General features: G+C 46.9%; 1 protein-coding gene across 1 annotated transcript; it reads right to left on the bottom strand.

The window, feature by feature from the left end:
- Positions 1 to 18489: 18489 nt before the first annotated feature.
- On the bottom strand, positions 18490 to 20263 carry LOC113187713 (metallothionein-2-like). Its single transcript, XM_026395695.2, has 3 exons — positions 20165 to 20263; positions 19336 to 19401; positions 18490 to 18735 (listed from the first exon to the last, which is right to left on the bottom strand). Exons 1-3 carry the CDS (start codon positions 20190 to 20192, stop codon positions 18644 to 18646), a joined length of 186 nt encoding a protein of 61 aa, XP_026251480.1. The 5' UTR covers positions 20193 to 20263; the 3' UTR covers positions 18490 to 18643.
- Between the last annotated feature and the right edge of the window lie 439 nt (positions 20264 to 20702).

Below are 20702 nucleotides of genomic sequence, written 5' to 3'. Positions count from 1 at the left end.
CCATCTGGATGGTCAAACCAGTCAAGCCGTAATGTTATTGGCCTTGGGAAACCTTCCTGAAACTGTGTAGTGTTGCAGCTTTACTGGCCTCAAGATGAGATGGTGCGAAGTCCTGGCGACAAGGCAGATCAGACCTCAGTAAACCAACACCCGAGTCAACACTCCGGAGGCTGCAGACACCGGGCTGATGGCTGTCTTAGATGTCTTGTTCTTTTTTAGATAATGAAAAATAGTCCTGAAATGTCAAGCAAAAAGTTAGGAAAGAGCTAAAGCACGTGGTTGAGAACCCAACTCTATCCATCGGGCTGATGGAAAAGCTGTTTTTTTTTACTTTTTTTTTAAAAAAAATCCATACAGGTTTTCCCAGCCTTTCCTTTTTGTAATGTATTTGATTTTGCATGTTGGGAATCTGATCTTTGGTTTCATGGCTCAGTTAAAACTGAAAAGTTTGAAGGGATAATTTTATTCTAATACAGTTTCAATTTTTTAATAATAAAGTTCTCTGATGTTTTTTTTAAAAATCCATACTAACAAGCCAGCACAGTGGTGCACACCTGTCATTCCAGAGACTCAGGGGGCTGAGGCAGGGGATCACAAGTTCAAAGTCAGCCTGAGCAACTTCATTTCAAAATAGAAAAATAAACAAAGGCTGGGGTAGATCAGTGGTAGAGCACCCCTGAATTCAATTCCAGTCCTGCAGAGGAAATCTATACAAACGAGAGTCAACTTTTCTACTTTGTTTTTCCCAAAATTAATGACCAGAAATAAATTTTAAATATGCTAAAAGCAAAGGTTTACACACAATGTGAACTTACCAAGTGTGTCCAATGAATGAAAACAAAACAACAACAACAAAAAAATCCACAATAACATGAGAAGAAAACCAATAACTTCTGTGCTGTGGGTTTGAGGAGTCTAGGCCAAGGATTCATTCCACCTGCCAACAACAAACAACAATGACCTTTGCAAAAGATACCTATTGCAATCTGGTTTGGCAAAGAGGGCTCTTTGCTCCCTGTCTTTCATTCATCGAGCAGGGAGCATAGGAATTGGCACTCCACCCAAATCACTCCTTAACAGAAAGCAGGATTAGCATTTATCTTTATCTAGCAAAAATCTTAGCCGCACACTTCACTCTCCCAAAGGTGCACTATTAGCATGTGTAGAATTAACACTATTTCTGTTGCTCTGGAACAATGAATACTGGAGGGTTATAATAGGATCTTTATTATAATGAAAAGAAAATTAGGGGAAAGTAATTTATAGACTAGACCCTTTACTAATGCTATTAAATTCAGTTCATCCAACAAACCTTCAGAGCGTCCCCACATTTCAGAGGAGGAATGGAGACTCAGTTGAGGAAGTTGCTCAAGGTCACGTAGCTAAAGAACAAAGCAGGTTTTGAACTCAAGTCAGGCAAATGCTGCAGCCCAGGTTTTGCCTCTGTACCCGTCTCTGTACCTGGCTGGGAGAGCCTCCCTGTGGTTAATAAGAGCAGCTGTAGTGATGGCCAATGACAGTACAGCCCTAGGAGGGCCCCTGTGCAGCAGACAGCCTATGACACTGGTGTCCAGGGCTAGCGACCACAGGAATAGCCAACATTTACTGAGCTCCTCACAAACACTCGGTTTTGCATGCCTTCATTCATTTGGATATCCCCATAGTAAGGACTAGTGCAACTTGCCCAGCTCACACAGGCCGTAGGAGCCAGGATTTGAGCCAGCCAGCCAAGTTCTGGGGTTTACATCCTTGCCCTGCTGGTCTCCTCTCACACTCACCCACCCCGCATCCTCAACTTCTCTGTTAGACAAATTGTTGAGGCTGTAAGTAGAGAATAGTGCTTAAAAGATAACTGAGATGGAGAGAGAGAGAGAGAGAGAGAGAGAGAGAGAGAGAGAGAGCGAGAGAGAGACCCGATTGAGGTAGGACTTCTCCAAGTCATGCTGCCAGGGAATTGTAAATGAGTGAAGTGGCAGATGTGATGCACTAGGGAATGGTGGGGACTGGGCCAGGACCCCTGGGGCAGCCATTTATGAGATGGTCCCATGGGGGCCATACAGGGAAGCTGACTGAATGCTCCTGGAAACCCAGATTTTTAAAGATCTAGATTCTCACAACCAACATTCTAGTCAAATCAAACATGTCTGGGGGCAGCGCTGTCCAGGGTGTGGACCTCGATGTCTGCTCTCCTCTTACTTCTTCTGGGTGTTTTGCAGCAGGACAGGCAGCAATCAGTGATCTTCAGAAGGTCAGGCCTGGGCCTTCCGAGGGTGAGGAGATTTCACCCTGTAAGAATCCACCTTCCCTAGAGCATTGAACTTGACCTTCCAGAGGCTTCCTCCTGCATACTGGGTCCCCACTGACCAACAGCATCTGCCCAAACTAACGAGGGCCTCCTCAGAAATTCCTGAGCTTTTTCCAAAGACTCATTCATCTGCCAAAGCTTATGAGTATCTCTCCTCCATCTCCCCTTTTGTATCCTGCTGTCTTTCTAATAACTGTGCGAGTGTGTGTGTGTGTGTGTGTGTGTGTGTGTGTGTGTGTGTTTCGTTTTTAAAATTCCATTTGGGCTATCATATGGCCCATCCCTCATCTCATTTCACATCTAGCTGCAGCCTGAGCTTAGGCGTTTGGGGGCTTTGCAGCAAGATATGAAAAGAAAAGAGATTCATTTCCTGCCTCCTGCCTCGCGGCCCCAGATCTTCCAGTTTAATCCAAGAGCTCTGAGGCTCTGCCTTCACCTCCCAGATGCTTCTCTCGAAACCTCCCTCAGACGTGGGTGTCAGCGAGGATCTCACCAGGCGGGACGAGGATCTCACCAGGCGGGACGTGGGCGTGTGGGTCTCCCTGATCCTTCCCCAGGCTGTCACGGTCCCTCAGCAGCTGAGAGGGTTGCGGTTGTCACCTGACCCTGGGACTCTGTTCCTCCTAGCATACCAGACAGTGACTGACAGATGGGACCAAAGTCCCTTGTCTCACAGAGAAACAATCCCAAGGCCTGCGTTTGGTTCCAGAGACCTGGGCGATCAGGGTGCAGCTGGGGGTTCCTTTATTTACTTATTTATTTAGGTGGGTTTTTTTTCTGCACTGGGGATTGAATCCCCAGGGGTGTTCTACCACTAAGCTGTGCCCCTGGCCCTTTTTATTTTATTTTCAGGCAGGGTCACACCAATTTCCCAGGCTGACTTGGAACTTGTATTCCTCCTGTCTCAGCCTCTGGGACTGCAGGCACTTGCTCCTTCCTGCACTTTGTTCCTTTGGCCCTTCTGCATTCTGGTCTCCTTCCTTCCATAGATCACAGGCACCTGTCTCTGGCTCTGCACCTGAGAATCCCGGAGCTAAGACAACTTCCTACCACACAGAGGTGGCTGAGGGAGTGACAGGCTAAGTGTGGAGGAGGGCAAACCCTCAAGCAGAATGGCGGAAACCTCCTATCCTGTTACTAAAGGCAGGACACTGGAATCCTGTGGCTGTAGTGACAAAATTTCACATATTTTCTGACAATAAGAAATAGGCTTAATTCCGCACATGCTTATGATGTGCATTAGTGCATCACTGATTATGCCACACACGTGTGACAGATGTTAAGATTTGTTAAGGCAGGTGCGGAACAACGGGGGCTCCTTAGAATAGTCTCTCTGCTTTTGTATATGTTTGAAATTTTGCATAATAAGATGTTCATTAAAAGACAGATCAACTAGCCAGGCATGGTGGCCTGTGCTTATAGTTCCAGATACTCAGGAGGAAGACTGAGGCAGGAGGATCGCTTGAATCCAGCAGTTGGGGCCAACCTAGATAACACAAGCAGACGGTCTCACAAATATATATGTATACCTATTATATATAGATGAAGAAAATTCTGTACACTATTTAGTATATTCAGAAATTACACTAAGTAGTCAAGTGAAAAAATTGGCTAAAACTGCTCACCCAAATACACAACGTGACAAGTCTGTACCTTAAATACTGAGAAGTTGAAATGCATATTCCCACCATCCCAGCAGCTTCACTTCTAGGCAGAAGTGAAGGAATTGAGTAAACAGCCTTAATGTCGATTAGCAGAAAAAGTTCTCAAGACTGTATTATATTAAGGGCTGGAGTTGTAGCTCAGTGGTAGAGCACTTGCCTAGCCCTGGTGAGGCACTGGGTTCGATTCTTAGCACCACATAAGAACAAAAGAGGAATTGTGTTCATATATAGCTTTTTAAAAAGACTGTATTATATTAACTATTTGAGATATTAGCTTTTTATTTTTATTTTTGGTGCTTAACCACTGAACCACATCATCAGCCGTTTTTATTTCTTACTTTGAGACAGGGTTTTGCTAAGTTTCCTAGGATCTCACTAAGTTACTGAAGCTGGCTTTGAACTTGGGATCCTCCTGCCTCAGCCTCCGGAGCTGCTGGGATTACAGGTGTGGACACCACATCGGGCAGATATTAGCCACCTTTAAAAAGTTAACTTATGGCTAACACATAGGTTCATGGACTCCACATTAGACACATTGACATAATTCTCCCTCTACAAAATACGTGCTACCATTAAGCCATTTTATAGATCAAGAAAAGAGATACTAAGAAACTTGCCCAAGCCCACAGGGCTGGTGGGCGTCCTGCGGTTGGAAGCCTGGCTGCAGTCGATCCTGCTGTCCAGCCTCTGCCTTAGGTCTTGACTATTTACCCACTCAACCTGGGAGTACCCTGTCAATAGGAGCACACTCAGGCCACCTGACATTCATTTGCATCACTCCATGAGGCAGGTTTGTTTTTAAGAGTCGACTTGTATCGTGTTTTGAATTCAGGGCAGCTCTTTGAGGAAGTAGGACATAATGATTGAGAGCCCCCCCCCCCCACAAAGGAGAGGACTGAAACACAAGCAGGCTAAATAACCTGCCCAGGTCACACAGAGTTCCAATCTCTGTAAGTAGTCTCCAGAACCTGCACCCTCAGTCCCTTTACCCTAAGTCACTAGCACACAAGCTGCACATCCATGTAAGCAGCAGAGCTCAAAGGAATTTAAAAATCTGCCAAATAAACTATTTTCTACAGGTTCATGTGCAAGCAGAGAGAAAAACTACTTACATGAGAGGGGAAAAAATCAGGCACAAAGTTGAATTTGAATATAGTTTTGGGACTGGGATTGTAGCTCAGTGGTGGAGCGCTTGCCTAGCACATATGAGGCGCTGGGCTCGATCCTCAGCACCACATATAAATACATAAGTAAATACAGTAAATAAAGGTTCATTGACAACTAAAAAATGTTTTTTTTAAAAGAAATATAGTTACAACTAATAAAAAAGCTTTCTACATCACTATATATGCAGTGAACAGTCTGGAAGGATGTTTGTTGCCCAATGAACTGATCACCTTAGGGGCAAAAGCTGGGATAGTGGGAGCAGGAGAGGGGCTGGCTGCCTAAGAGGAGTGGAGACATCTCTGGGATGTTTTAATGTCTTACAGGAAGAATATCTTCATGCATTATGCACAGTTAAAAATTAATAATGCCAAAAATACCCTGCATGAATACACACTAAAATGTTAGCGAGGACTATCTCTAGATAGTATGATTTTAGTTCTTTTCTATAATTTACGAAATTTCTACCAAGAGACTTTAGCAATCAGGGTTGGGGAAGGAAGGAAGGGAGAAGAAAGAAGAAAGAAACTAAATGTCATTATTGTCCCCAAATATGATCCCCCCCCACCCTGTTCATTTCTGCAGGCCCCACCCAAGGTTTCCTGTACTCCCCCACATTCTCTACAGCACACTCCTGTAATCCCAGCTACTCAGGAGGCCGAGGCAGGAGGATCGCAAGTACAAGGCCAGCTTCAGCAAGTTATCCAGACCCAATCTCAAATAAAAAGTAAACAAGAGCTGGGGATGTGACTCAGTGGTAGAGTGCCCCTGTGATCAATCCCCAGTACCAAAACCAGAATAGGAGGGGTCCTTCCCAGCACCCTTCCTTCCCCACCCGGGGCTCTTCCTGTGTCCCAGGGATCTCCTAACCACCCCCACCACCTCCGGCATGCCCAGATTTCACTGGCAATGCAGGATTCTTTTTAACTTATCCTTTTTTTACTGAGCACCTACTGTGTGCCAGGCACTGTTCTGAGCATTGAGCTAGAACAAAAGAAGCGATCAGCTCCCAGGGATTGCCCAAGGAGCAGTCGAGACAGTTCTTGACCCCAGGCCTGCGGGCACCACATCTGGCCCTGACCTCAGAACCACTGGAGGTGAAGTTCTTGTTCCATTAGAGCCACAGCAGTGTCTAAGTGTCACTCCCCAGCACTTGTTCTCCTGTGTGGCTGTTCTGGAGCCCAAGGCAGTGACGTCACAACTGTCCTTGGCTTATCTGGCTTCTTCCTTGACTGAATCAACAGGGTGACCAGGGAGATGTAGTCCACACTGTGTCAGGCCTATGAAAGCGAGATATGGGGTTGCTATATTGTTTCATGTGCTAAACCAAAGAGGTTGAAGTTTTGACAGCATGATTATAGAGCATCTTTTACCATAACTAGATGCCTTTTAAATTGTTCCTTCAAATAATGTCTTTGTTTCCACAGAGACATCTTTCCTTTGTAAGTTTTTCTATCTGCCTGCCTTGTTTCTTAAGTCTCCACTCTGCCATTTAATATATGCGATAAGAAAGATTTTTCTCCCATTAAAAAAAAAAAAAAATCCTTGCCCTGAAAAAGCACGAGTTTTGTCAAGGGAAGGAGATGAAGCCCCAAAGAAAAATATAGGTTAGATGATGGCAGATGGAAAATATTAAAGCCAAGGCGATAAGGTGAGCCAATTTGAGAGAGATGAGGGGCAGCCAGACAAGCATCCCAGGTACTGGGGATGGCAAGAGCAAAGGCCCTGAGGCAGACCACTTTGGGTAATCTTGAAAAGGATGAGACCACTGTGGCTTGTGGCAGGGAGTCACTGGCCCTTGAAGACCAAGATAGGGGCTCTGACTTCTACTTCAAGAGAAGTGACAAACCACAGATGGGTTTGAGCCCAGGGGCGACATGAACTTGATGAGTCTGGCTGCTGCATTCAAACCAGAACAAAGTTCTAGCTGCACTCACCTGAATTACCTCCAGGCCTCTCTAAACGTCATTATCACTATTGAATAGTATTCATTTTAATAACAGCTGTGGAACTGAGCCCTGAGCAACATTTGAGCTGGGCCCAGATGGATATGGAGGGGACACAAGCCCGGAAACTGAGTCTCAGGAAAACTCATCATCCTCAAGGTCAACCAGCACACAGTCGCCATAGCAACAGCTCTGAAACCCAGACAGAGGCCCCCACGGTCTTGCTCCTAAGTCTGCCAGAAGGGTCCACCTGAGGCTTATTGAACCCATTTTTCTGGTTCTTATAATCAGACAAACTTGGAAAGTTTAAGATAAGATGTCCCCATGTAAGATAAGATGTCCCCATGTAAGGCATCCTGAAAGTGTCGGATCACATCTTCAAGTAGTACACTATGGAATTCTCAAAAATGTCCTCACCAAGCAAGTTCAAATGCACTTGATCGCCAATTATAAATGCATTTCAAATAAGAGATTTAGCAGTAGGAAGTTGGAGGCAGAGTGGATGAACTACAAATTTCTTAAAGTTCAAACAAAGATAGGCCCAAGGAAAGTGCATAAACCTCTGTTTACACAGTCTACCAGCCTACCTTCCCGAGGTCCTGCCTACACACCTCTCACCAACAGAGCTGTGAATCTTGGAACTGCTTTCCAGCCTCTGAAGAAAAGTATCTTAACCTTTTTTCTTTGGTACCGGGGGCACTGAAACCACTGAGCCATGTCCCCGCCCTTTCTTGTATTTTATTTAGAGACAGAGTCTCACTGAGTTGCTTAGCGCCTTGCTTTTGCCAAGGCTTGGCTTTATCTTAACCTTTTGACTCTGAACTGGGATTTTTCCCCAAGTTGCGATGAAGAGTAATGACCACCAGATGGCAGCAGATGCCCAACAAACAAAGTCTATCCTGTTCAACATTCCGGTCGCGCAAGGCTTGAAGATGGAAATCACATCTGTGATGTGGGAGGAAAGGTACTTAGAATTCTGGGTAACCATAGCTACATTATGCAACTGATTTTTTTTTCTTTCAATTTAATGTATCCACATATCAACCTACTTAGGATCCCTGCTAGAGTCAGTTTCTTTAAAGTCAAGAACAAGACAAAGATTTCCACTTGTCACCTCTTCACATTCTATTAAAAATCTTAGCCCCACGAATGAAAAAAGAAAAAACAGGTTATAAGCATAAAAACTTAAGATAAATAAAATATTATCATTTTCAGGTAATGTGTTCATTTACATTGAAATACAAAAGAATATACAGGGCTGGGGGTGTGGCTCAAGCGGTAGCGCGCTCACCTGGCATTCATGCAGCCCAGGTTAGATCCTCAGCACCACATACAAAGATGTTGTGTCCGCTGAAAACTAAAAAATAAATATTAAAAAACTCTCTCTCTCTCTCTCTCTTTTAAAAAAAAGAATATACAGTCCAATTGTTAGAAATAATAGAAGAGTTTGATAAAATGACTATTTTATCAAATAACAAACTCTTCTATTATTTCTAACAATTGAACTGTATATTCTTTGGTATTTCAATGTAATGAAATACAAAAATAGCTATATTTCTACACACCAGGAACAAACAAACAAAAATGCAAAAGTAGACACCACTTACAGTATTATCAGAAAATATCAAGTACCCAGGAATATAACAAATTATGTTCCAACTTTTCACAGGGAAAATCAAAAAGCTTTATTAAGAGACATTCATTTTCTTTAAAAAAATGAAAATATGAACATTGGTTTTGGAAGCCAATAAGCATTGGCTTATGAGAGTTAGTTGTTAAATTTTCAGGAATTCTGCAAGCCAGTTTTAAACAGAGTCATTTAAAAAATCACATAAACTTATAATCGAATAACTTATATTTCAAATGAGGGTAATAAATATTCAAAACCCATCTGTTTTTGAAAAATTTTTACTAACATGTATTACTTGTCCATAATAAGGAGTTCAGTGTGCTATTTTCACACATGTCCCATCAGTTCTTTTTTGTGGAGGGCAGGTCCCAGGGATTGATCCATATCCCCAGCCCTATTTTGTATTTTATTTAGAGACAGGGTCTCACTGAGTTGCTTAGCACCTCACCATTGCTGAGGCTGGTTTTGAACTCGTGATCCTCCTGGCTTCCCAAGCCACTGGGATTATAGGTGTGTGCCACCGCACTGGGCCCATCAGTTCTTTTTGTACTGTGGATTGACTCCAGGGGTGCTTTATCACTGAGCCACATCCACAGCCCTTTTATTTATTTATTTATTTACTTTTTTGGAGATTCATTGAGTTGCTTAGGGTCTCACTAAGTTGCTGAGGTTAGCTTTGAACTTGTGATCCTCCTGCCTCAGCCTCCTGAGTCACTGGGATTGCAGGTGTGTACCACTGCACCCCAATATGCTGTATTTTGTTATCATATATGCCAAGGAACTGCAAAATCTTCTTTAAAGGACCAGATAGTAATTATTTTAGGCTTTACAGGACACATATATTCTCTGCTCCATCTCCCCCACCCACACACTTCCTCCTTCAAAGAAGGAAAGAAAAGAAAAACCTCTTAAAGTTGGGCATGGTGACACATATGGGAGGCTGAGGCAGAAGGACTGCAAATTTGAAGCCAGCCTGAGCAATTTAGCGAGGCCCTGAGTAACTTAGAGAGAACTTGTCTCAAAATAAAAAATAAAAAGGGCTAGGGATGTGGCCCTGGGTTCAATTACTGGTAACAAAAATAAATTAATAGATGTTAGATAGTTTTAGATATTCAAATATCTTTTAGCCTTGGAGTAGCAAAACAAGTCAAAAAAGAACTGATTTTTTTTTCTTTTTTCTTTCTTTCCTTCTTTTTTTTTTTTAGTTGTAGATGGACACAACACCTCTATTTTATTTATTTATTGTGATGCTGAGGATCTAACCCAGTGCCTCACACATGCTAGGCAAGCACTCTACCACTGAGCCTCAACCCCAGCCCAAGAACTGATTATTTAATATAATTTGATACATTTAAAAGTAAGATATTTTGCTCACTAAAAGATCTTTAAAAGTAAGAGCTGCTTTAAAAGTAATAACTGTGGCTCATCAAAAGACTCATTTTGATAAAATTCAAGAGTATATAATGTAGGACTTAAATGCAATAAAAAGAATATGAACATCCCATAGGAAAATGGGTATGCAATCAATAAACGGGCAAAGGAACTGAACAGATACTTCACAGAAGAAATACCATCGGTTAACAAATATATGAAAATATGTTCAACATCTCTAGCAATTAGAAAAAGGCGAATTAAAACTACACTGAAATTTTATCTCACTCCAATCAGAATGGCAATTATCAAAAGTACAAGTAACAATAAATGTTGGTGAGGATGTGGGCAAGAGGTACCCTCATACATTGTTGGCGGGACTGCAAATTGGTAAAACCACTCTGGAAAGCAGTATGGAGATTACTCAGAAAACTTGGAATGGCCCAGCTATTTGGCCCAGCTATCCCACTCCTCCCTATATACCCAAAGGACTAAAATCAGCATACTACAGTGACACAGCCACATCAATGTTTGTAGCACCTCAATTCACAATAGTTAAGCTATGGAACCAACCTAGGTGCCCTTCAACAGATAAATCGATAAAGAAAATGTGGTATATATACTGAGAATATCACTCAACCATAAAGAAGAATAAAATTTTGGCATTTGTCAGTAAATGGATGGAACTGGAGACTATCGTGCTAAGTGAAATAAGCCAATCCCAAAAAACCAAAGGCCGAATATTCTATCTGATATGTGGATCAGACACAATAACACACAATAAGGCAGGGCAGAAGGAATAGAAGTTCACTGGGTTAGACAAAGGGGAATGAAGGAAAGAGAGGGGGATGGGAACAGGAAAGACAGTAGAACGATCGGACATAACTTTCCTGTGTTCATATATGATCACACGATCAGTGTAACTCCGCATCATGTACAAACACAAAAATGGGAAGTCACACTCCATGTATGTGTGATATGTCAAAATACATTCTACTGTCATGTATAACTAAAAATAACAAATAAAAAAATTAAAAAGAAAAGTGGATATGGACAGAAAGTCAAGAAGTGTTGTACTCAAAAGGAGAGAGAGAAAAAGAAAAAAGGTAATCCATGATGACAGGGTGTGTCAAAGGGACACCGGAGCCAGCTGCAAGACAGCTTTATGGCCAAAGCTAGGACAATATGAGTAACAAAAGAAAATAGTATCAGATTATAACCCAAAGCATACAATATATAGCTATGATGTCTGAGGTTGTGGCTCAGTGGTAGAGTGCTTGCCTAGAGGGTGTGAGGCACTGGGTTTGATCCTCAGCATCATTTATAAATAAACAAATAAATAAAATGTATTGTGTTCATCTACAACATATGTGTGTGTGTTTTACTTGTTGATAGACCTTTATTTTATGTATTAATATGTGGTACTGAGAATCCAACCCAGTGTGTCACATGCCAGGCAAGTGCACTACCGCTGAGCCACAGCTCAGCTCCTAAATATATATTGTTTAAAAAGCCATGAATCCAGGGCTAGGGTCGTGGCTCAGTGACAGAGTGCTTGCCTGGCACATATAAGGCACTGGGTTTGATCCTTAGCACCACACAAAAATAAATAAAAATAAAGCAAAGACACTGTATCCATTAACAACTAAAAAAAGAAAAATCCACGAATCCATACTTACAAATAGAAAAGAAAAAAAAATCTTCTGTATAGAATTCCAAATAATTTATGTAGACACTTGCCCCCAAGAGCATCACCCTTACTCCTTAAGGCTGAGTTGTATTTGGTGACTTCCTTCAAAGAGTACAGGATGGAAAGAGGAAAAATAAAAGAGTAACTTCACAGTAGAGACACCTAACAAATACCACCTGGGCCAGGTGTGGTGGTGCAGGCCTGGAATCCCAGCGACTCTGGGGGCTGAGATTGGAGAATTGACAGTTCAAGGCCAGCCTCAGCAACTTAGCAAGAACCTGTCTCAAAATGAAAAGTAAAAAGGGCTGGGTATAGAAATCAATGGTAGAGAGCCGCTGGGTTCAATCCCCAGGACCCAAAAAAAGGAAAAAAAAAATCCACCTGGACCAGGTGATCAAGGTCAAAATCAACAGTCCAGTGGGTATTACTGTACCCTTGATACTGGACTTTGTGTCTTCCTCTCCCAAACCTATAACTCCAGTCTACTAAAGAGAAAAACATCAGACTAATTTCGACAAAAGAGCTTCCTACAATACACCTGGACCAATGTTCCCCACACTGTGGAGGTCAGCAAAACAAGGGTCATCTGTTGAAACTGTCACAGCAGAGAGGAGCTTAAAGAGACGTGACAACTGAATGTGCTGTGATAGTTTAGATGGGACCCTAGAACAGACAGGGGGCTTCAGAGGCAAACAGGGGAAATCTGAAAGAAGCACAGACTTTAGTTAATTCAAAAGAAAGAGTATCTGAGACTGACTTGGAGGCTGAGGACAGCAAGTTTGAGGCCAATTGGCAATTGAGTGAGATCCTGCTTCAAAATAAAAATCCAGGAGAAGCAGAGGGCGCCTAGGACCGGGTGGCAGTGGGTGGTGGGGATGGTAGGTAAGAAGTGGTGGGAGTCGGCCTGGTCCCACTCCACTGTCTTTCACCCTATGTTGAACTGTTTTGTTCATTTCCCAGATTGATGTCCCAGCAGGACAAGAACTGTCTTATTTACATTATTATCCAGTCCTTGTCAGAAGTAGCCGGGAATGAACAAAAGAATAGCCCCAGCCACATTCATCTTTACTCCTTAACCTTCTATGGCTCCCTATTATCTGGGAAGAGATCAGCTAGGAATCTCTCTATTCCTAAGTCTCTTCTTGTTCTGTCCCCTGCTCTGGGAGACGTCACGGGCCCACATGAGTGGGTGTGTGGTAAGGGGAATCAGAAACAACAGGGACCCTGCATACATGTCCTCTTTGCGTTTTTTCTCTCTAGGGAAATTTGCCTTGGAAAATTTGTCTTGTTTTTTAAGTTGTACCAGGGCCCCAGCCCTCATGTGACAGGACTCCAAGGAGCCTCTTCTAACTGGAACAAACTTTGAAATACTGCCAAGAAAGAAGGTTTTCCCAGGCCAGAAGTAGCAGGCCCCAAGGGCAGGAAGTACCTGCCTGTCCCTGTCCAAAGAGAACCTCAAGGTGGGTGTGTTTCACAGGCCCAGGCAAGAAGGGCGGCCTGGCTAGGTGACTCCCCGTCCCCTGCCCTGTTCTGCTGCGAGCCTCAGGCCCTGGGGTTCTGGTGAGAGCAGTCCCGACCACACTGCATGGTCGTGTGATGCTGTGGGGGAAGCTCCTCACTCGACCATCCTCCCTGCCAGAGGGAACAGTGTCCTGACTCCTTAGTTGCAAGCCATAAAATTAAGCTAAGGGTCATTTTTTTTGGAAGGGCAAATAGTGGGAAGCAGTGGGACCAACCTTGGAAGGAAAGAGGTCAGGGTTTGGATGTGGGGGCCACAGGCCTGATCTTGGGGCCCAAAGCCTCTGGTTTGGACATTTGCCGGTAACAAATGTCTTTTTCGTCTTGTTCTTCTCCCTATCTCAGAGTTCCCAAAGTGAACATCTAATTGGCACAAGCTCCATGGAGAAAGGGTGTGGCCCTCCAGTCTTGGTAGCTGGAGCCAGACCCCTGGCTCCCTGTCTGTCACACCAAGGGTGCACACAACGAGGCTGAGGGACTTCTGGGAAGGAAGCGGCGGGATGGACGCCTGACTTGGTAGATGCCCATCGCAAGTCTGGATCCACCTGCAGAGAGTGGCATCTCAAGATGAAGCATGGGTCTCCCTCCCCGAAGGGTCACTGAGGCTGGCAAACTCTCCCAGGCTGGGTGACCCGGGATCCCTGACCTCCTACACCTACTTCTGTGGTGCAGGTCCTGGTTTAGCCTTGCTAAGGCTTGGGGTGTGAGCCCCCACCCCCCAGGAAGGGAATGAAGCCTATGGCAGGCCCCGGGTGGCTGGGGACGGCTCAGATCCCTCCTCCAGCGTCCTGAGGCCACCTCTGGAGTTCCCTGTGGGCTAGTCCCTGGAGACCTTTGAGTTGCCAGGATTTGGTGACAGCCCTGCCTCCTGGCCTGGCCTTGGTCTCCTCCTGTGAGGACTCAAGGGTCACCAGGTCTGTGCAGGCAGAGGCAGAGGCTCAGAGCAGGGCTCTCTGACCCCCTGAGGCAGCAGGGGCCTTTACTGAAGGCCTGGGGCCTCCCCACTCCCTGCTGAATAGGTAAGTGGAGGGCAGCAGCCTCGTCTGCTGGAGGGATGAAGGCAGGCCACGGAGAGGAGGGGGGGGGGCCGGGAGGGAGCTGGGGTGGGACAGTGAGGTGTGAGGGGACCCCAGGGAAACTTGCGGACTTCACAGTTTTGCCCAGGAAGGAGGTGGGTGTGGGTCTTCGGTCAGCCCCAGCAGCCCCAGGGATCACCTAGAAAGGGAGGCTCAGCGGGTTTTATGATGCCAAAGGTGGCCACAGGGACCTAGGGTGTGATCCAAGATCTCCCCCACCCCCCATTCCCCCTGAGACCTGCTGGGTCACAGCTGTAGGCAGGCCTCTGAGAGGCCTCGATGGCCCTCCTGTCCCTGCCCCCAGCAACACAAGGCTCCCACCATCTTCCCCACCCTCCCGCTCCCCACTTCATACTCAGATAAGTTTGATTCTGGGAGGGACCCCGAGGGACAGCGTCTGGCTGCGTTCTCCAGGAGCACACTGGCAGGAATGGGAGAGGGAGGACTACTCAGAAGGTCCACCGGGGGTTCCACCAGCCAGGGTGAGTGGCAAGGTCACAGCTCACCTTGGGACACCTCTCCTGCAGCGACTCTCTGGATCCCAGTGCTGCTAGGCCTGGGCCTGGTAACTGCTCCCCACCGTGGCAGCCTGGGACACAGCTCTGGGTCATTTCTCCCGAGACCGCCTACTCCTTTGTCTCTTGGTTAAACTTTCCGCTGATCACTTTCTGATTTCCTGCTAAGGATTCTCAGTGGTGTAGGAAGAAGCTCAGGGGGAGTCTCAGAGGAATGAAGGCGGCCAGTTATTCTTAGCCACCATTGCCACCCTGCTGGCCCTCCCGGGACTTTGGATTTCAGGTAAAGGATGAAAAACTCAATGGACAGTTTAGGTTTCGTTCACTGTAGTGGGGATCAGTGGCAATGGCGTGGGTATTTGGGGGACAGCAGCAGCTGCAGTGACAGCTCTGCCAACTGCTATAGCCACTCAGACTGTGCATGGGTTACAACCTGCTGTCTGACTGCCCACAGCTCCTGTCCATTTTCTGAGCCTGGTTTTCCATTCCACCCGTCAATTCCGTGAACCCCCAATATCCTTCCAGTGAATTTGTTTTGCCTGGTTTAGCTGGATCCATTTCTGTTGCCCGCATCCAAGGAATTGTGACAGATACAGGATTCAGAGGGAGGTGAGGCGTCATTGGGAGCCCTCTCAGCAGAAGCTCAGCCTTTCTGCGTCCTTGAAGACAGAAATATAGCCGCTCTGGGAGACAGACAAGAAGTTTGTCCTGATGGTCCGCAGGGATGCCATTTAGCTCGGGCTCTTTACTGCCCTCGTGATGTTGCTCTAGTCACACCTGAGCCCAGGTGCCCTTTTACCCTCATCCCACTCCCTGAACCCTGAGTTTATACTTCTCAGGAGAATCTGATTGGTTTGGTTTGCCTTCATCTGATACTGGTCATCTGCAGTGGGCAGAGCCTCGTGCCAGCCCATGGGGAAGAGGTAGCTTCCTGCTCCTTCAACCCACCCACCGTGTTCTCTGCATGATGTGGCCAAGTAAAGAGTGAGGGAGTGGGGTTTCCACCTGGCCTTCTGATCAGGAGGGGTGAATCTCACCCTGCTCCCAAAGTTTTCATGCCTGTGTCTTAATCTGCCACCTCGGCCTGTCCTAGAGTCAGTGTGCGATGGATCCTTCCTTTTGAAGGTAGAAATGTGCAGACTGTGTGGCCCCTCACCCCAGATCAGCAGCTGCCTCTTGTAGTGGTAGAGAATCTCTCCCTGAATTCAACAGGATATGGACACAGCTTGACATGACTGTAGCCATATTCATGGGAAGTGCCACCGTTGACCCCAAACTAATCCTAGTCCTTTTTCCCTACACAGTTCCCAGCAAAGCATAAATAGATAAATCCACTAAAGACATGTGGATGTGAGGCTTCACAACCAGCCCCTGGCTGCTGGGACCTACCTGACTCTTGAATATCATTTTAAGATAAACCAGATACGTTGCAGCCAGGATGAAGTCACTTTGGTCCTCTCTGGATATGCCCCTCTTTCTGATTAAATTGCAGGGATCCAACTGCCACTCAGGAGCATGCTTCTGTCACTAAGTGCCCCCAATTCATTGCTCTCTGTGTAATCCTGTAATCTTTTCTCAGTCTCAGAGCACCTGTGGCCAGTCCTCATACGCTAGGACTGGGTTGTTCTGGGACAACAGGTACTGAAATAAGATCTCCAGCAAGGGGATTAGACCATATTTATATATTATCTTCACTCTCTGTGCCCAATACAATAATTAACATACAGAAGGAGTCCAATAGGTGTTCACTGGATTGAATAGAAAGCACTTATGGATCACCTACTGATCGCAAGAGACCATGCCTGACTAGGAGGGAAGCAGCACTTATGGAACTCCTGATACATGCCAGGGACTATTCTAGAAAGAGTCAAACTCACAACAACCCTGTGGGGTAGGCTTTTATACTGTTCCCACTTTACAGATGAGAAACTTGAGGCACAGCCGGGCACACTACTTGCCTGAGTAGTGGAGCTGTGGTTCTAGCCAGGCAGGCTGGCTCTTCCCTGCTCTACCAGACTGAGCACAGTGCTGCCCTTGGCACTGAAACTTCTGAAATTAAACAAGGCATTCCAGTAACAGCCACATCTTTTCTTTTCCTTTTATAAATTGATCTCTCCAACAGACACCCACAATGGTCATGCTCTACCCAACCCCAGGGGAACAGAGCTTCCAGCCAGGGGTCAGGGGTGGCTCAGGGATGCCATTTAAATTAGAAAACAAAGAGCTGCCGTGGAATGATCCTGTTTGTCAGGCCCAGTGAAAACACTGTGCACCGGGCCATGGAAAGGTTTGGAAACTAATTTCCCAAAACAGTTATGAAAGAACAACGGCTGGGTACACGTGTGACTTGGCACCAGGGCTTTCAGACCGAGTCTGAAATAAACACATCACAGCCCTGCCATGCCCCACGAGGTTCACGGTGGCTCAGACACTAGGCCTCTCCCTCCCTGCCTCGGTGGTGAGCAGCAGAGGAGGCTCCACCTGCCCTCTGAGCCAGGTTTGGTCTCTATGGAGACACCTGCTCCCTGCCTAGTGAGGCCTGGTTCCCAGCCACCAGTGCAGGTAGCCAGGTATTGGGGAGTTGCTTCCAATACCAACTGGGGGAGAGAGATTTCCTGGGCTTGAAGTTGGAGAGGAAATGATTGAGGTCATTCTATTTCACCAGATGATTCCATATAACCATTTCAGTGAGTTGCAACCTTGGGCACTTTTATTACAAGTTCCATCTTAAACCTAAGAAATCAGAAGGGGAGCAGGGGGTGGAGAGTGGGACGCTGAGGTGAGCACAGTACCCGAGAGGCAGGGGGTAGGGTGTTGTTCAGATGAGTAAGGCACATACGGTTTCCCCTTCTCCAAAGGGGCGTGACACACTACCACAGACTGGACTTGTTTCCTGGAGACACCAAGCCCTTCCCTACTCTTAGGCCTTTGCCCAAGCCATGCTCTCTGGCAAGAAGAGAGACCCCTGGTGTCTGTGCAAGAGGTTGCGTGCACTTCTAGGCACAGCCATTGGTTTTTTTTGTTTTGTTTTGTTTTTGGTTTTTTTTTGCAAGACTTCCTCTTCCATCATTACCTGTCTCTCCAGCAGTCTAAGCACCATGTTCCTCTCATAGAGAGCGCATGCCTGGGTATGCAGTAGGTGCCCCAGAAGTGGCTATTGAGTTTAGTCTGTGACAGATATAGGCAAAAAGGGGAGCAACCACCAATTGACTATTTCTAGAATATTGTAGGGGAAATCCTCTTCCATAGCTCAGAGGAGAGCCAAGTCCAAAATAGATCGCATGAGCTGGACCAGCGGTACATGCCTATAATCCTAGTGAATTGGAGGCTGAAGCAGGAGGACCATAGGTTGTAAGGCCAGTCTGGATGACTTAGTGAGATCCTGACTCAAAAAAATAAAATAAAATAAAATAAAAAGGGCTGGAGATGAGCATGTAGCTCAGTGGTAGAGCATCCCTGGGTTTCATCCTTGGTACTAGGAGGGAAAAAAAAATAGTGTGCATGCACTTGGACCTGTCCCTGCTATTCCTCCCTCCTGCCTCCTTTAAAGTACAATCTCCTACAGCCCAATGAGAACCAACTTCCATATCCCCACACACCATGAGGCAGATGAAGTCAAAATAATTTATTGTCAAATTCCATATGCATTTAAATGAAATGAGATATTTTATGTAAATGGGTGAGAAGTGTAAAAAACAAACAAACAAAAATCCAGGTTTTCACAGGTCACTCTATGCACACGTGGACACGAGACTCTCCCCACCTCAGGCACAGCAGCTGCACTTGTCCACTGCCCCTTTGCAGACGCATCCCTGGGCACACTTGGCACAGCCCACGGGGCAGCAGGAGCAGCAGCCTGGGGGGCAAAGGGGAGAATGAGAGGTCAGAGCAGACTTAGCCCCACGGTTGGCCCGGCTCCAGCTCTGCCCCCAGCCCACAGGACCCTTAGTTCAGGACCACATGACAGAGAGCCGGGAAAGTCAGGGCATGGGTCTCTGGGGGTAAAGGAAGGCCAAGTCTCCCAAACTCTAATGAAATGAGAACACTCAAGACAGGACAAACCCCTGCCAAAGCAGCTCTGGTGAGGGCCAGGGAAGCACTGGGATGACTACAGGAAAACCCTGACCCAGCAGGTCAGAAACCCCAAGATCCTGTGCGCTGAGTACATCAGGACCTGGGTATGTGGAGAAAGCTGCTTCAAGAAGCAAGACCTACGTTCAGGATCTGACTCAGACCCTGACACAAGTAGGTGACCTCTCTAGGCCTCCTCAGGATCACGGTTCTGTAATGAGAGATTGGGACTCTCCCTTCTCTACGCTCTTTTAGCCCTCTGTTTCTGAATCAGGTGCTGAGGGAAGGGGATGAAGACGCTCATTGGCCCCCTCCTGCCTGCTGAGCTCTGAGTGGCTCCTCTGACTCAGGCAGCCCAGCTTCCCAAGGAAGGGCCCCCACTCACTCTTCTTGCAGGAGGTGCACCTGCACTCTTTGCATTTGCAGGAGCCGGAACACGTGCAGGAGTCACCTGGAAGGAGAGAGGCAGTGAGCCAGGAGATGCAGCAGTGCTTGCCATTAACCTCCAGAGATGCTTCTCCATCCAGCAGGGCCAGTCCCAAGAGCTCCTTTCCAGCTCAAGCGGGAGGCAGAGAAGCAGGGTCTTTCTTCCCTTCCCTTCCAGGAAGGGGAAGTGCTACCTCCTGCTTTTACCTCACAAAGAAGGTCCCAGACTCCAGCCCAGGATAACTAGGACTGGAGGCCAAGACCTTATTATCTCCTGAGTTCCAAAGAAGCAACCTCCTCTGCCTTCAATCACCCTAACTACTCCAAGGCCTGGAGCCAGGAGCCACCCTGACCAATTGAGTGACATCAGGAGGACAGCATTGAGTCTCAGTGCCCTGAACTCCTTCCCACGTGCAGGCACGGGGAAGATAGAAGTATTGTCAGGAGCTCAGTGAAAAAGGAACATAGAGAGCAAATGAAGAATCCATTTAGCTCAGAACTCAACATGTGACCCTGCCAGGCGCAGTGGCGCTCCGTAATCCCAGCGGCTCGGGAGGCTGAGGCAGGAGGATCGCGAGTTCAAAGCCAGCCTCAGCAACAACGAGACGCTAAACTACTCAGTGAGACCCTATTTCTAAATATAATACAAAACAGGGCTGGGGATGTGGCTCAGTGGTTGAGTGCCCTTGAGTTTCATCCCCGGTATCCCCCCTTCCCCCAAAAAAGTGACTTCCTAAAACCTAGGGACACTTTATCCTGTAGTTCAGAATCAAGTCAGGGACCCTTACCAGTGGCGCAGGAGCAGTTGGGATCCATCTCGAGTCCGACTGAAGCTGGCGACCCGAAGCAACAGGTGCAAACGAAGGATTGCTGCAGGAGCCCAAACCCCCGCTTGCTCCTTTTATAGCGGGCGCAGGGGGCCGGGCGCAGGGGGCCGCCCCGCCTTTGCAAGCGCGCGGGTGAATCGGTGCCGCCCGCCGCCTCCGAGCTGAGCGCACTTCGAGGGCCGGGCGCACAATCCCCGCCCCTTCCCCGCCCCCGCCAGGCTCAGGGTTGCGCACGGCAGAAGCTGTCCCTTTGACCCCCTTGGAAGGCTGGGTGCGGCCCCGCGCGATGTCCCTGCTGCTCCGCTGCCCCTTACCAGTTCCCGCAGGTTTGCTGGTCACCTTCGCCCCCTATCGTTCCAGGAAACCGGTAGTGGCCGTCCCCCCCCCCCCCCCCCCGCAGCCCTGAACCACGGAGTCATCTTAGCCTTCCCGGAGGAGTGTAGATGCAGTGCCAACCTCGTGCCTACATTTCCGCATCTCTAAGACCCGGAGAGCAGTC

Source organism: Urocitellus parryii, chromosome 15 (genome assembly GCF_045843805.1).
Source record: "Urocitellus parryii isolate mUroPar1 chromosome 15, mUroPar1.hap1, whole genome shotgun sequence".
Classification (NCBI taxonomy): Eukaryota; Metazoa; Chordata; class Mammalia; order Rodentia; family Sciuridae; genus Urocitellus; species Urocitellus parryii.
The sequence above is the reverse complement of the archived record's forward strand: the minus strand, read 5'-3'. Positions and strand labels throughout refer to the sequence as shown.